Genomic DNA, 17,665 nt, shown 5'->3' with positions numbered 1-17,665 from the left:
GGGGGGGGGGTGGTCTGGTGGTAAAAAAGCATGTCTAAAATGAAAATTAGAACTCGGATGTTGATTATAAACTGTTTACACTTTTGTATGGAAGTAGGTAGCAGGTGGTCGGGACAGGTGTCTGAAGGAGGCTCAGCTGAAAGACATTGAAATGGGAAACAAATTGTAGGAAGCGTTTTGTGGATGGGGGATGGTGGGAGGTGGGGGGAGGTTTCCGGTGATTGGTGTCAGGGGTGATGGATGTTACTACCTCAGGATGCAGTGGCTGGGCTGAGTAGCCAAAGAGCCCAGGTGCAGTGGAGGGGGTGCAGAGGAAGTGAAAAGGAAAGAAAAGAAAAGAAAGGAGGAAAAAAAGAGAGAGGGAGAACACTCGTAACTGCAGGACAAAGCTGTCAGCCGGCCACAATACAGCCTTGCAGTACGCCACAAATGCACATAGACTGGAAACCCTGAAGTAAGAGTTATACGGCCGAGAAATCTTTGTTCCCGACGTTAGTGTGACCTTTATAGGACAAATGACTTGCGGTGTGCCGGGTGTGTGTCTGCTCCAGATAAAAAGAGGTGACATTAGAAAAGATGATCTCTGGTTTCTGTACTGATTTGTAGAGAGTAAAAAAAGATACTTTTTTTCCATTTCTCTTCTGTGTGTTGAGAGTAAAATGAGGAGGAATGACACTTTGGAGGTGGGTTATGTACACAATCTCCAATGTTGTCAAACAATGACACTTCATCAGCCAACTATATTCCCCCTGCCTAACATACCTCTGGACCTTACAAATTCACATAGGCCCAAGCCAAAGCGGGAAAAAAATCCATATGGCTTACTGCGGAAATCTTGCACAAGCCTGAGAGCAGTGCAGGCATTCAGACGCTGTAATCGGACTTCCTTCCAAGCCAAAAAAAAAAATAATAAAATCTGGAATGACTCCAATTTTATCACCGCTTCTCATCTTAATACCGTTGTAAACTTGTGCCTTAACTCCAAAACTGATTTCCTTAGTAATCCAGACTTTCCCAGTAATCCATTTCTAAATTCCAGCAAAACCCTTTTCAATTGAGACATCACCAAGCTTCAACTTACCTCACATTTCACATGGGTTATTTTCTTCCTGTTCTAGGCTTCTTTTTTTTTGTTGTTGTTGTTTTGTTTTGCCTGGCATACATACGACAGGGCATGGAAATAGGATTGAGCATTAAATTGAATTAACGGATGGGCATGATGTGCCAGTATGGCAGGTGCACGCAGTCATGTCTGTGTGGACACCATTGATTGGTGGCAGCTGTGAATGCCGATTTACTCCCTGAGATGACGTCTAAATAGAGGAGCATCCGCCCATGGCATATTTTTTGTGTGTCGTAAATAAGGACCTTATGTGGTCCAAAATGGGTATCAGACCACAGCTCGTGTTGTTTCATTTGACAACACGGATAAGCCATCGTGGGTTTGTAGAGACAAGCGAACAAACCACTCTCAATATCACTTTGTTTGGCAGTGCCACTTGTCAACATTGGCACACACGCCTGCCAGCACTTTAAATGTAAACGGTAGGGTCCCCCTCCCCTTTCTAGAACAAATGCACCAGCAATAGCTTACTTCAGTGATGCAAAACAAACAGCCTATTCTGTCAGGGCGGACAAGCCTGGCATAAGAATGGCACATTTACCACAATATAAATGTCCTGCAGCAGTAGCTATGTAATCCACATCTTGTGTCTATTCTAGACCTTTCCTTTAGGCATGGGCCAGTCCACACATCCATTATTCAGCTTTTACTGGCATGCATTACATTCCTGTGCACATCATACCACTTTTTTATTTTATTTTTTTACCTCAGTTTCCATGTAGAAATGGAGTGTTTATAGAAGTTCAATTTCGTGAGTGCTTTTCCAGGTCCGGGGAGGTGCTTATTCTAGAAGATTCTGCACTATATAATAGCAGCGAAGCAGCACTTCAGATGGAACTGCCAAGCACGTACAATCAGTCCTCAGCCTGAAATGAGGTGGTGTGAAGTGGCGGTACTGTTTGTTCACACGACTGGTTGAGTCTTGAGAGCAGAATATTTGCCTTTATTTCTTGTTTCTGCCCAATTTCTTTCAGCACGACTTTCCATCTAAATTCCATCGGCTCGCGGTTCATCATGCAGCGCTCCCGATTCCATCTAAGAGCTCCAGTGTCGTTGTAACCTTTTCCTCATAATCCGTCCTTTTGTAGCTTAATGTCAGTAGATTAATTGAGGTTTTAAACACAGACTTGACGATTAATACGCGCCGCTTCACCTGCTTCCTTTCATTGTACTTGGCAGGAGTGCAGGTTCACCAATACCCTAGGCCAAGTTTGGGGACATATTTCACGGCTGCTGTTGTGCTGTCTTTTTGTGCCCACTCTATTTCTCCCAGCTCTTTATCTTACTTTCACTGCTTGGTGTCTCTCATTCATTAAGTCACACTCTTCCAATCGTACTTCCTTTCTCTTTCATTCAGTGACTCGTACACACACAGATCCATCCATACAGCTCATGAGAATGAGAATGCCCTCTAGCCTGCAGTAAACCTCAGAGGTAAATGTGTTTTAGTCCTGAGTGCAGCATGAGGAGATGCAGACAGCCTCAGCCAGTGATGAATGATGCTTCGTATACGAGCAGCTGTCCCATTTCTAAGCAAACACTGTCACATTGTACGCACAGACAGAGATAGAGAGACAGAGAAAGATACATTGGATCACAAAGGGCAGAAATCGTGCATGTTAAGCCTTCTGAAGACCTTGTAGTGTACATGCATGTATAAGGGGCATTGTCTTGAATTGTCTAACATCACCCAAAAGGCTTCTTTCAAAGCTCTGGGTTTAAAGCCAGAGATCTTTGTCTGTTTCTGTTCGCTTCGGATAATAGGTTGGAGCCACACACTCATACATATATGCAGATAATTGGTGTACATTAAGTATTTATGGCTGTCCTTTGCGACAGCACCAGCGTTCCCCTCGTTCTCCCTTTTCATGCTCTTATGCGACTATAATGTCCCCGTAGAGATCGAAACTGATTCATTTATGTAAGAGTTACAACAGAGTCAGAAAGCAGACTGTCGGCCCATCTGTGGCACCGACTCCAGGGATGAAATAAATGTCTCTGCCTCTCGCCACTAACGACCTGCCTTTATCCTCCAATTAAAAAAACAAAACAAAACATGACGCAGGACGAGGCAAATGCGTTCGCAATTGTTTACAAATCAGTCAAACAAGTCAGCCTTTCTCTCTTTCAGCACATTAAAATAGAACAAGCCATGCCATATTTTAAAAAATATGGAGAAATTAGACGAGGCCATTATCACATTTCCAGCTGCCAGATTTTCTGCGAGGCTATTCGGGGACTCTCGAGCTGCAGTGTGTGTAAAATATGGCAAATGAATGTACCTTTTGCTTTTGTTGGGTTGCGGTGGGAAAAAGAACTCTCGCTGCTGCTGAGCGGTGTGTGTGTGTGAGTGTGAGAGTGTGTGTCATTTGCCTTGTCAGATACAGTACAAACTTACTCTCTCTCCTCCATTTCATCTAGCCTCTCTTCAGTGTACAGCAGTGCACACATTCTGGCTGACTGCATCACTTGTTCCTGCTCATGCATTCTCTGCAGATTTAATTACACGCCTTTCTGGATTCATATAAAAAAAAAAAGTGTGTGTGTGTGTGAGAGAGGGAGAGAAACAGAGACATGGCTGAGAGAGAGAAAGCGGTTGCGTCCAAGCGGATCCCCAGAGCCGCGTATTTATGTTGGGTGGAAAATAAGTCCGCTGGAGTGTTTCTGTAATGACACGCTACTGTATAATGATCTGCACTGACCTCCCAAATGAGGGGATTAAGCCAGGCATGTGTGGAGCACGAAATAATGGGCACAGGGAGCAGCAGGGTTTCTCCAACACACTCTTCCACCTGCCAGGGTGCTAACGGGCCTCGAGGAATAACCTGAGTTCCTCTCATAGTCAACTCACACACTTTCATTCACTCCTCTTGGTATATGCTGCCAGGGTGCTGGGGATATAACCAAATATGAAATAATTGTTCAAAACCAACAGATAATAACCAGGGTTCTAAGCAGATACAGATTAAAGAAGCATTATTTGTTTTTAACCGTGCAAGAATGGTTCATCTTGTTCGACTAGAGGTGTGTATCATGCTCAGGATTTTCCATGATGCAATAATGATGTGTGGCCTGGATAAATCAAAATATTAAAGACAGGAGTGGGAATAAAAAATAAAAACAGCTCCTGTTGAGACAATTATGAAGTGGAGTGATGTAGCTGAGATTGAGGAACTGTCAGAGCTTTGCTTATAGAGGGAAAATAACTTGCTGTTTAGACTTTACAAACGCTGAATTTAAATCTGAATATAGACAGCAAGATGTAGCGCACCAAACAGATTGGGATACACGTGGCGGTGTTGCGTTACGCCCCTTCATGGCGCCATTGTGGCGCGACGCATGGGCTTCAACACGTGCACACACACAATCACAGAGCCGCAAGTTCAAGCCTGACTTGCTTTACACTGCGTACAGCGGGTGGTGGCAGCTCCTGTCATGGAGAGGGTTTATTGTTTGGGTTCAGCAGTTTCTCCTCGGTATCAAAGAGAACAGAGTCTCAATATAGTCGGAGTGTTACTAAAACCTGTTGTTGATGTGTTCATCCGGCAAATAAAACGCAACCACCTCTGCATGCGATTCCTTTTTTGTCTCCTTTTTCTTTTTTTTTTTTTTTACGTGGTTGTGATGCCGTTCCATCAGCCGTATGATGGAAGCACTTGGAAGTCGCTTTTTTTTTGTTGTTGTTGTTTTTTTTTTGGTTTTTTTGCATCACTACGTGCAGGTGAGGCAATGTCAGATAGGGAACTACTGTGCCATGTCAGAAACATCATTCATTCCAGTGCACCGTAACAAAAAAGGGAGGGTGAAAGCGTGTTGAGTGTCAGAGGGAGAGGCTTGTCATATCTGTCAGCAATGAGAACACAGGCTGAAGGTTGGAGCTGCTATCTCAGGAGCAAATATGTAGCCAATGGCAGAACGGGAGCTATACACACACTCTCTTTCTCTCTCTCGTTTTGTCTCTTTCTGTCACACACTCTCTCTCTGTCTGTCTGTTTCTCTCTCTTTTTCTCTCTCTCTCTCTCTCTCTCCTTTTCCCTGTCTTTCTTTTCCACCGGCTGATCCTGGGGATTAAAGCGTCTGTCTCTCTGCCCCTGTAATGGCATTAGAAGATTGGATATGTTTTAGTATTCCATCAAAGAACATCTGATATGAGGGGCAGGCTGATTTAATTAAGTAAAAAGCAAGGCCTTAGAGTGAAAGCAAAAGAGGAGGGTGACGGGTGGAAAAGGGGAGTCGACTGCATTGTGCAAATGCTCGGCAACGAAGCGCGGTCATTACTCCTCTGAATTCCGTGGGAATGTTTGTACAAAATTAATCTCATCCAAACCTCTTGACAGCGCATCGATGAATAGATGCGAAATGACTCCAAAAAAAAAGGACGCAGATCTTGCGATGCTTTGCCGTGTGGGAGAGTTTGAATGTTGATGTTGGAAATGACCTCGCAGTTCTTCCTCATCTCGCTGCCTCTGCACCGTGCCTTCTCTGTTCCAATTCCCACTGAACGCTAGAGTTAACCTTAAACTTGTCCCCTTCCGTTTTTTTCCTTTCTTTCTTAAAAAAAAAAAAGAAAATCCAAACAGAATGTTCAAGGGGGCTGTTAATTTTTTATATATTTCCTTGCAATTATAACCCCATCTCCTTCACTAAGTTGACCTTTTTCATTCGCTTTAATAGCCAAAAATGTTTCGCTTGACACAAAGCTTACAAGAGTGGGCTCTTCATGGTCTCGGCTGGGTTTATTGTTCACAGCGCTATATTGATTTTGCACTGAATGTAGCATGTTTTCATGCCAGCTCAAGGACACTCACTTAAAATATGTGACTGACATTCCATATAAAAATCTTTTTTTTTTTCCTCTTCTACCTGAATGATTGCATGAGGTCTTGCTTTTTTGTCCTTGGTGGTTTGAATGAGTTAGTGTTAAAAAAAATAATAAATTTAAAAAAATCTAATATATATATATATATATATATATATATATATATATATATATATATATATATATATATATATATATATATATATATATATATATATACAGTACAGACCAAAAGTTTGGACACACCTTCTCATTCAAAGAGTTTTCTTTATTTTCATGACTATGAAAATTGTAGATTCACACTGAAGGCATCAAAACTATGAATTAACACATGCGGAATTATATATGGAATTATATACATAACAAAAAAGTGTGAAACAACTGAAAATGTCATATTCTAGGTTCTTCAAAGTAGCCACCTTTTGCTTTGATTACTGCTTTGCACACTCGTGGCATTCTCTTGATGAGCTTCAAGAGGTAGTCACCTGAAATGGTCTTCCAACAGTCTTGAAGGAGTTCCCCGAGAGATGCTTGGCACTTGTTGGCCCTTTTGCCTTCACTCTGCGGTCCAGCTCACCCCTAAACCATCTCGATTGGGTTCAGGTCCGGTGACTGTGGAGGCCAGGTCATCTGGTGCAGCACCCCATCACTCTCCTTCTTGGTCAAATAGCCCTTGATGCCTTCAGTGTGACTCTACAATTTTCATAGTCATGAAAATAAAGAAAACTCTTTGAATGAGAAGGTGTGTCCAAACTTTTGGTCTGTACTGTATATATGCTTATCTTGCCATATATACATAATATACATAAAGTGATTAACTTTTTTTTCAGTTATTAAATAAATTTCAGGATGTGTACAAATAATACATTAGTCATATGTCTCTTTTATAAGATAATATACACGTATAGGCTGCAGATTAATGGCTTTAACTCAGATCGAGCACACTTGTTGTTCCATGTGTTCACTTCCAGCTATGTAGTCCTTTGCAGTCCCTGTTAGCTGGAGAACTGTTTTTTCTTACTGTTAGCTACGCATTGCTCTTTATTCAGCATTCCATAATTTTAGCTTTAGTGCACATTTTGTCCACTTATAGACATCTATTGGTCCATTTTCTAATTTGGAATAGGAGAGATATTGATATTTAAGTTGTTTGCCAATTGGTTCTTTTGCTTTTGGTACAGTACACATAATTTAACTTTTCTCTCCGAGCTGTGTATGGCTAGCAATTTTTTGGACCTTTTTGGACTTTGGACACCTTGGAGAAATAATGAAAGCGACTCGACTAAGGATTTACATAGTCGAATTAGAATCATGAAGTCTTGCCTGTAGTCGCCTAATGACTCGTCTGTGTATTTCTTCATAACATTTTAAAGCCACGTATGTATAGAACATTACGGAAAAATCTAGAAGAAAATTTATAAAAACATTTTGGATAAAAATAATACATTCTGCAGACCATTTGCATTTCACATTTTGGCAAATTAAACAGCGTAACATCGATGCACCTGAAAAAAAAAATTCATTTACAGAAATCAATTAGAATAGAATATACCATTTACAAAATCTTGAAGACATTGTTTATTATTAAATCCCTGCCGCTAATATGTCAGTGTCAGTCACAGATCATGAAAAGTAAAACTTAAATCTGTCACAAGGGGTTGGATTTATTTAATTACTTATAAATTTTTTATTAAAAGTGGTATTTCTTTGCACAATTTTATTTACAGCATCATCATAATGATCGGTATATTAAGTTATTGGGAGAAAACTGGTGGTTCTATGTGAATCCAGACATTGAGCACCTCCATATAACCAAAATGGCATGATCATAATTTTATAACACCTCTGAAAAGATTCAGACTGTGAGATTGATAGTCGAATGTGGCCTTTCCTATCGAAGAATGGAGTTTTATTTTGTTTTTCTGGCCACATTTACAGATTAAATGGTATGTTTGCAGAACTACAGCTCTGTCCTTTGAACTAAGTGGCATCTCATGGCACCTCAAAAAACATAAAAAAAAAAAAACTGCCTGCAACCAAAAATGAATGGATACTTTGCTTACTGTCTTGCTGTTGGCATGTTTTAGCATTTAATCTTGTTTTTATTTGATTTCAAAAGAGACCACTGTCCCTTCTCTGATTTTTTTTTTTCTGATGGCTTACCTGTTTTTAATGGTGTTCTCACCTGCCACCAAATGCATATCATGGTTACGAGCAGTACATTTTGTGAAAGAACTCTTCAAAGTCCTTTTCTGAAGGCAAGACTAAGGTACAGCGCATAGCAAATGTCACCTTGATGCTGAAATGCAGAATGAGATTCAGATCTGAGATCAGCTTTCTCCTTCACTAAAAGATATCTGATTGGTGAATCTTCTTTTTTAATTGCTCCGTTTAAATGGCTGTCATTGGCATGCATTTGAGAATACCATGGTTGAACGGCCCTGTCGAGACTGTGCTGACCATGCCACACGCCCATGCCCTTTCTATCTACTCTCCTTTGAGCTAAAAAACTATTCTGCTCTTCTAACCTTTTAATTACATGAAGGTCTGGCCTGTACCATTCAAGACCCCGGTGCGTGCGAGTAGTCTACTGTCAACAGGCTGTGTGTTGAATGACTGAATAGGTCCTGGCATGTAGATTCAGACCAGCCATCAGAAAGCAAGGAAGACCTTTAGCCTTTGGAGTATTTCTGAAAAGGCCAGCTGTTTTGGCAAGTTTGCAGCCCTATCACTGGCCTGCCTTCAGTGGTTTCTCATACAATGTCACATACCAATAGCCTGCTTTCATTTTCTTTGGGAAATGAATCCCCAAGATTATTTGGGACATTGAAAGGAGATGAATTTTAAACCAGCTGGATTACAGGCTCTGTTTAGTTCTGTGGCAACTCTGAATAAGTGCCCTCGGAATCTACGAAACCTCAAAAGTCGCTTCAAAGTCAGAGACTGATGGGGTTGCAGATGCTAGAGAAGCATCATTCTCTCCTCACCCCTCCCTTCTGTGAGGTGACTCGAGGACACCAGGGTGAATATTCCCATCAATGAGGAGCTTATCAGAGTGTCAGCAGTGGTGTCTAATCACAGCCCAGCAGACAGACCATAAATCCCTCCCTATTATAGCTCAGGTTTACATACTTGCTCCAGCCATTGATGGTCTAAAGCAGCAACAGCGAGTAGCTGCCGTTTTGCTCTTTTGCAAATCGGCCAAACTTAATCTCTTCCTTTTCTTCATTACCGAAAAAAGAGAAATACAAACACTGCTGGGGAGAAACGAATGTGACCCTGTGAATTTTGATGGGATCTCAGTAAAGTCACGTGGTCTCTACTGAACTCTTCAAAAATGCCTTCAATCTGGGATTCACTTTTGTATTCCTTGTTCTGTGGGGAAAACACTTTTGTTTAACTTCCTTTGTGTCTGTCTTGTGCTTGAATGGCAGGGGAAGCTTTTCAGAATAGTATTGATGATTAGGTTTTAATGGAGTTCACTTATCTTGTCTAATTTAACACTCGCCAGCAGATTGGTGATTTGAGCACTGCTAGTTGTTACTGGGGAATTGAGTTCATTTTGGAAAGCTGTGCAAAGAGCCTGGAAATTGGAGCTGAAGCTCTATTTCTCCTCCCCTTCCTCTCTTCCTTCTTGTGTGTTAGGCACAACTTACTTCTTAGTGTGAATTGGGTTGATTCGGATCTTTGGCCTTGGCCTCTTCCTAAGATTGCTAGAAGGACTTGCTAATCACCTAAGAGACCTCTGGTGCAAGCATAAGCAACTTTTGCACTCATTTATGGCCCTTGACACCAGGGACTGGTCAAGAGGATGCAGTAATAGGGGATCTTTACATATGCTATGAAGCGTTCGGGCTAGCTTTAATATCATTTAATCTTGATTTATTATGCTAAACCTTGGCTGTTGTTGTTTTTATCCCTCCCTGTTTCTCTTGGCCTCTTTGAAATTCCCTCCTGTCTGTTCTTAATCAAAGCTCTCCGTAAGGATAGTGTGGTTTTATTTGTACCTAGTAGTTAGGCCTCATGGAAGCAGTCCATCTGAAGTGCTCTTGGGTTGATGGGAATGTTAAAGAGAAGCACAAGGCTTCATTAATTCAGCTCATGCATGCTGACCGCCAAGTTATTGCAGCTATCATTCTGGAGTAGGGAGCTGGACTTGTGTGGGGGCTGACTCATGGTTAATGCATTCCTCTGGAGTGTTTAACCTTACATTGGGGGGGCAGAAGTGTAAAGCAGTGACATGGCCATCGTTCGTCCTTTACAGACCCAGCCAGGCCCCAGCGGACCCGGGTTGAAAAACCAATGCAACCTTATTCATATGATGTATGGTATTTCCTTAACATGACCAGAGCCAAGGTACAGAGGGACTGATTTCCACAGTGGCCCCTGGTCTCCTGTGGCTTTAAACCATTCAATGACTGTACATGGGTCTGTGCCATGAATCCTAAAAGAGTTCCACTCATCCACAGCATGGACCTGCTGTTGCAGAAAAGTAGTTGTGGTGATCAGGGGGGCCACATAATACTCAAGCTGGATAATAATTTTGTACCGTAATAGTATACCAGCATGCTAAATGCTTTTTTAAAACAAACTAATGGACACACTTCATATAGTGAAAATAAGGGACTATTAGAGATGCAACATTTACCTTCTGCATTCCTATTTTGTCTGCCAGACCTGTGACACCGATCAGGCATAACATTATGACATTATAAGATTTTGAGCGGTAAGGTGAATAACACTGATTATCTCTTCATCAATCCACCTGTTAGTGGGTTATTCGGCAGCAAGTGAATATTTTGTCTTCAAATTTGCTGTGTTAGAAGCAGGAAAAATGGGCAAGTGTAAGGATTTGGGTTTCGCTAAGGCCAAGTGGGGATGGGTAGAAGACTGGGTCAGAGCATCTCCAAAACTGAAGCTCTTGTGGGGTGTTTTTTGTCTGCAGTGGTCAGTATCTATCAAAAGTGGTCCAAGGAAGGAACAGCGGTGAACCGGCGACAGGGTCATGGTCGGTCGAGGCTCATTGATGCACGTAGGGTGCAAAGGCTGGTTCGATTCAACAGACGAGCTCCTGTGGGTGAAACTGCTGAAGAAGTTAATGCTGTTAATGTTCGATGGGTCAGGGCTGTTTTGGCAACAAAAAGGGGGACTGACACAATACTAGGCAGGTGGTCATAATGTTATTCCTGATCAGTGTACATCCATGCTTCTTGTGTAAGGCTGAAGCAGTTATCTTGGCCAGAGGTGCTCTGGTTTGATAGGCTCTGTGTAACAAAGAGAGAAGACACTGAGCTGGAGCACCAAGTTTGGCTTTGTTCTGAATAGCTGTGGCTTCGCTGTCTCTGTGCATTTTGTAGAAAGAATGTTAATGGATGCACTGCTAGGACGCAAATTTGGCAAAAAAAAAAAAAAAAAAAAAAACACGAAAGAGGAAATTGGTTTTCTAATCAGACTCTGACTCGGAGCACAATTCATCCACTCTCTCTTTGGCTGTAAGTGCTTTTTAAAATGGTGCTGTGGATTCCAGTGCATTAGCCCGTGATTCTCACTTGTGGCATTGGCTGAAGAAAGGGAAAGCCGGAACCCAGGTGCTGTTGACACGCTGTAATTAATGAAGTTTCAGGGTTTGCCTCAGTGAGGCAAATGTAGCAAATGTGTTAAGGTAATGTTCTGCAGGAGGCTTCATGCAGGGCTTGAATAATTTCGATCCTCTAGTTTAAAATTCACATCTCCCGCTGCTTTATCATCTGATTACAATATGCCATGAAATCGCCGGGGTTTGGTTTTGCACCTCTGATGGCTGAACGCCACAAAATGTCTTCTCTTTTCATGTTTCCATTGCATTCTTAGTGTACCTTTTTTCCCAATGTTTAAGACTGCTATAATGGATGAATAGCTTTTGGACACTTTAGCTGTGCTGGTTTAGTGTATTTAATTGCACAAAGGTTTTCATACAAATCTTGATCTGCTAACACTTCTTTTTCTTTCTCTTCCCTTTCCCTTGTTTGGACACAGGAGCAGCTCAGTACCCAGGTATGTCCTAACTTTTAACTGTGTGTGTTCTTTTGATCTGTGTGTCCATTAGTGTCCTGCATAACTTTGTGGCATTTATTGTGTGTGTCAATATGTGTCTATCCACCATTTCCTTAAAAAAAAAAAGCCAGCATCCTGTCATACCCAAAATTGTCTTCCTGTTCTTTGGTTTATAATTCATTCATTCTTCTTCTACCTTTTCTGCTGTTGCTTCCTCCTCAGCCTCCAGCAGTGCAGCTGCTCGTTGGTTTGCTCCATTTTTCACATCTGCAGACTGCTCTAACTCAGTTTCTCACCTTACGGGTCTAAGTTTAGCCCTCGTACCTCTTCCCCCTACTGTTTCATCCATTAATGTTCTTCATTTGTACAGCATACATTAACATTTGTTATTTAAAGGTACCATTGGGATATTTTTAAAAGGTGAATTATGTGGCGAGCGTGTTCAAATTTAGCATGCTTAGTGCAGCCATGAAATAACCGCTACCAAAACCAGCTGTTGTAAAATGCGTTACGTTTGCTTCAGACCAGGTGAGAAAGGCCCTCGGCTCATATGGGGAAATGTAGCCTAGTTTTCTCAAACAATAAGATATAATTGGCACCTGGACATCATGCGGCGCCTTCTCTTGGCCTGTCGTTCGCATGACAGCTGGGTGATCTCTTCAGAAAAACACTCTACGTTAGCCCTTGATTGGTTATGAATAAGCCATGCTCAAACGGCTTCATTCCAAGGATCGCCAGCCTGCTGATTCTCAACCACCTGCATCTCATCCGTCTCTTTGTAAATCCAAATTAAAACAAGCAGATATTTGTCTTTCTCATGTTTTGTCATTTGATTTTACACTTTCAACAATTTTCAGTAGGCAGTCTGTTTCCTGGACTAAAGGAAATGAAATTTAATTGAGTCCAGGAAATATTAATAGCGCCATCTACAGTATTGGAGCACTGCTACATTACAAAAAGCACAAGTTCTCAAAAATGGATTTGCCTTCATTCAACCTGAATATGGACTAAGTTCTCAGTTGCTCAAATGCACATTGCTGCTGCATTATCTTGCTGTACCCTGCTGGATATCAACCCCTTTATAAATCCTTCTCTTAATATGTCCTTTAAAATAATAGGACGTCACCAATGCATTAAAAGGTCCCTGTTCTCTCCTATGAGGCCCTGAACGAGGGGGCTAAGTGAATTTCTTATAATATCATTTGTACTTCAATGAGGGGCAAGTAAAAGTTAATGAAATTTTGAAAGGATTGAGCGCCTCTCCGTCAGTCATTAATTTTGTCGGGGGGAGTGGGGGTTGGTAAAAAAAAAACTGATTAAAGTTCATATTGTTCTGCCTGTATGTATTTAACAGACTCCGACAGACTCCACAATAATGTTAAAGCTACAGTACAATCAAATTATATGAGGAAACACAAGAAATATATTGGCAATATCGAATCAGATCAGTTTTTACCATTTTTACTGATCAACTAGTCCAGACCTACATGCAAGCATCCAAAAGCTGATAAAACACACTTCTGAATGCTAGCTGTGCTGTTTCTATTAGCAGCGAAAGGTTTAAACCTATCAACGTCATCAGGCTCCACATTACCAGCAAAGACAACTTGATATATACATATCGATGCGGAAAGCAACACACCAAGCAGCAGGACAGATTTATTCTTCCAAATGTACTCAGTATTTTAATGACAGAGGAAAGTGGCACACACTATCAAACTACCCCATGCTAGTTATCTCTATATCTGCAGAAGAACTGAAAAGCAGCAGACAGTTTACTGATGGAATACTGTGTTGTTAAGGTCTTACTGCTTCATGGTTATTCAAAATGTATGTTAGGAAAGTTACCTGACATTTTACTTTTGTGAAACACTGATGGAAATACATTTCTGTATATTTACTGTTGATATTATTTTTGCTCAATCCAATTTCTCACACCAGTGGTTCTCCAGCTGTGACTGTCCACCAAAACATTTTGCTACCCCCTCTCTCTAGACTCTAAATCAAACTAGAGCAACCTATGTTCCTCTACACAGGGGATGTGGACTGCACTGAAAACTCGTTGGCTGTGCAATCTACTACTGTGTAAAACATCAAGTATTTTTTTTCTCAGCTGCAACTGTTTGTAGCATGTTTGTAACTTTATCAAACCCACCAGATATCAATAGCACAGACCATGCCATTAATTACCAGAACTAACCCAAACAAGTATTTATTTCTGACAAAGCAGAGCTGCAGACTGGTTGCTGGTTAGATTTTTTTTTTCGGCTTAGTATGCAATTTTTCTTCTCAGATACTCTTCCTTTCAGCTTTTTTGATAATTACTGATAATGTGAAAGATTTTACCGTGAAAAAGGGAACACTAACAACGGATGCGTCCCTCATGCGGAAGGGGGGCGATCATGAGTGGTCTGTGATAAGGGCCCAATCTACGCTGGCACATCAACTACCTAGATATGCTGGCCAGGCTACGCATAACAATTTACATACTGTATATATATATATATATATATATATATATATATATATATATATATATATATATATATATATATATATATATATATTTCCAAATATATATATATATATATATATATATATATATATATATATATATATATATATATATATATACAGTATGTAAATTGTTATGCATTTAACAAATTATAGTACATAATTTAGCAAAACTAAGTAATTTTCAGTACCATACTGTATAAACTATACAATATATATGTAGCAGTAGTACGTGAGGGTCACAAGTGGAGGGTGGAGCATACGCTGCTACATTTGCTATCCGCCTGAAACGTAAAATATTTTAACAATTTAGTAGTATCGATTGTAAAATTGAAGAATTTTTAAAAGTTGAATCATCGTAACTTAGGGACCATCTGTATATTATTTATATATATATTAGTTATATTTGAATAAGTGTATGTTGGGATTTCTTTTCGGCTTCTCCCGTTAGGGGTCGCCACAGCGGATCCTCCGCACGTTTGATTTGGCACATGTTTTACGCTGGATGCCCTTCCTAACGCAACCCTCCCCAATTTATCCGGGCTTGGGACCGGCACTAAGAGTGGCTGGGGATGGTTCCCTGACCGGGAATCGAACCCGGGTCGCAGCGGTGGGAGCGCTGCATCTTAACCACTAGACCACCAGGGGACCTGAATAAGTGTATGTTAGAGAATAGAAATTGTGAAAGAACAGTTTAAACAAGTGTGCTTTAAACTCTGAAAACCTGATCTTGAAGTAATCGTTCTGAATGTCAAGAGTGTGCATCTTTTTTCTTACTCCTGTGGAACAATCTGTGTAACCGTGCAACTTGATATAATGGGGATTTATGATTTAGCAAATTAAGATTATTGTATGACACCACCAGATTAAACATTTTAAAATCTATCAAATCATATAGTTGACCTGAAATTAATGTCGTGCCATAGATGTAAATGTAGCGGACGATCTTGGGTGGCCTGCTATAGAGTGCTGATCTTTACCCTATTAAACGTCTGTTGTAAACCAAACACCCCCCCCCCCACACACACACACACAGAGACACACACACCTATAGAATGACATCATTCTATGACCTCATTACTGCTTTAAAATCTAGAGAAATCCCCTAAAACAGTGAAAGTACATTATCAACAGTGGTTAATAAAAGGTCCCTATTTATTTCTTAGATTTCTTCATTTTCCAGCATCAGTGATTTTCTCACACAATATACTACGTGAAATGAGATTATAGATTGCTTATTGGAAATGCGCTGTAAGAGTTCTCTAATGTACTACACTCACTGTGACATTTTCCTTATTGTACATTAGACAAGCGGACTGTAAGCTAAGCACATATTTAAGCCGGTGCACAACCCACAAGCAAGGCTTTTATTATTTAACCTTGTCCAGAACTCCGCCCATCATTTCTTGCGTCGGCGAGAGGAATGGATGCACTTTTGCAGAGCCGGCTGTGTTAAAAGCAGGAGCAGAAAAGCCAGCAGCGATTTAGCCGATATGCTTTATGGGCGCCGCCTCGGCCCACACTGCTCCAGACCTCCGCCATTAATACCCTTCCATGCCCAGTCAATCAGCACAAACATGCTGAGACAGAGGAGAAACAAACTCTCACACACACACTCTCTCAAACACACACTCTCAAACACACACATACGTCAAACAGGACTTGGCAGCTTTCCTGGATTGTTTGCTTTTTTTGTACCTTTCAATCCAATGATTAATCACAGCCAAGTTATTTATACGTATATAAATTAGGATTGAGCTGAGGAAGACTCTCTGTTAGGAAGTTGGATGAGACCCAGCCCTTGTTAAGGACTCGAGTCCTTCACAGCCCTTTCGCTTTTGGTTATCCAGGACATTTTTGCTCTGTTTTACCCCATTACCACTATTCTCTCTCTATCTTTTTTCTTTCTTTTCTACTTTTATTATTTTGCAATAGCACTGATGGGGCCACTGTTACAATATTAGCATCAGCTCCTGTAAAATTACAGTAAAAGGCTCGCGGGAAAGACACGTTAGCTAAGCACATTAACGCTCGGCTGCGCTGATAGAACATTTGCTCCGTGTGGCGGGGAGATCGCCGTTCTTTTAGCCTATGAGCATTTTTCTAGAAAAGGGAGGGAGGGAGGGGTTTTTGATTTGCAAGATGAGAGGGTTATTAGAGAAGAAACAAAGAAAGGGGCTAATTTGAAGGCGAACTGTAAAATACTAAAGCCAGAAGCATGTCAGGAAATATGAGGAAATAGGAATCATTGGACAGATTCAACCTGCTCTTCATTGACCTCAAGAACGTGCCTCTGCCACAAGGACAGCTTTCTTCTGCTTCCTCACCTTTGCTGTCATCCAAGTGTGTGTGTGTGTGTGTGTGTGTGTGTGAGGTGTGAGATGTGACGATCGATATACGAAGGCCGGTTCAGAGTGTGCTCAGACGCCAACTGGATCAGGAGCCGCAGGGAGAGATGGCACAGGATAAACAAGGCTCTGCTTGGGCCAATCTCGCCTCCAGACAGTTTGTTTAGTTAGAGAGTGATGCAGATTGAGACCTGAGGAGATGGACAGCTGCTGGAGGTCCTCCCTGTGCCCTCTCCCACTGAGAGTAGGTATGGTGTTGGAGGAGGAGAGATGGAGAGGGCGGAAAAAGGTCCTCTTCCGTTCTGCTGCACTCTATCCTTCTTCCTCTGGTTTTCTGGCTCCAGGAATGATTATTTATTTATTTATTTATCTTTCAATACATCTATTTTTTTTGTCCCTGCTTATTTATGAATCTTTACCCTCCTCACTTTTCCTTCCAACTTCCTCTATTTCTTTCTTTTTTTCCATCTCCATAGTCGCCTTTTTTCTTTTCCTTTTTCACAACCTGCCATCTTTTATTTATCCAGCACTGTGTTTTTAAAATGCATATATACACAAAAATAGAAAAACGTTTGTGGACATCTGACTATAAGATTTGTTTTTGCTTTTTAAATATCCCATTCTACATTCAGTCCCGATTTTTTTATTATAATAACTTCCACTCTTCTGGGAAGATCTGCCACTAGATTTTGGAGGGTGATTGTTAATGGATGGCTTGCCCCATGCAAACCATATTTTCATGGAGCCGGCTTGTGAACAGAGGCATTGTACAATGATGGTACAGTTTTGGGTCTCTAGTTAGGGGACTAGTCTAGGAGGGAGAATGCT

At 41.1% G+C, this 17,665-nt stretch overlaps 1 protein-coding gene across 13 annotated transcripts in view; it reads left to right on the top strand.

The window, feature by feature from the left end:
* Nucleotides 1-17,665, top strand: part of cadm1a (cell adhesion molecule 1a) — a 328,120-nt gene that overhangs the window by 224,394 nt on the left and 86,061 nt on the right. For 11 of the 13 annotated variants that reach the window (XM_083564895.1, XM_083564893.1, XM_083564903.1 and 8 more), the window contains exon 2: nt 11,958-11,975. The exons of the other annotated variants lie outside the window; for them this stretch is intronic. In XM_083564895.1, the coding sequence (XP_083421021.1) occupies nt 11,958-11,975 (18 nt within the window). The remainder of the gene's footprint in view (nt 1-11,957; nt 11,976-17,665) is intronic. 13 annotated transcript variants of the gene reach the window in all.

This window comes from Silurus aristotelis (genome assembly GCF_946808225.1).
Source record: "Silurus aristotelis genome assembly, chromosome: 16".
Lineage (NCBI taxonomy): Eukaryota > Metazoa > Chordata > Actinopteri > Siluriformes > Siluridae > Silurus > Silurus aristotelis.
This window is presented reverse-complemented; position numbering and strand designations above follow the sequence as displayed.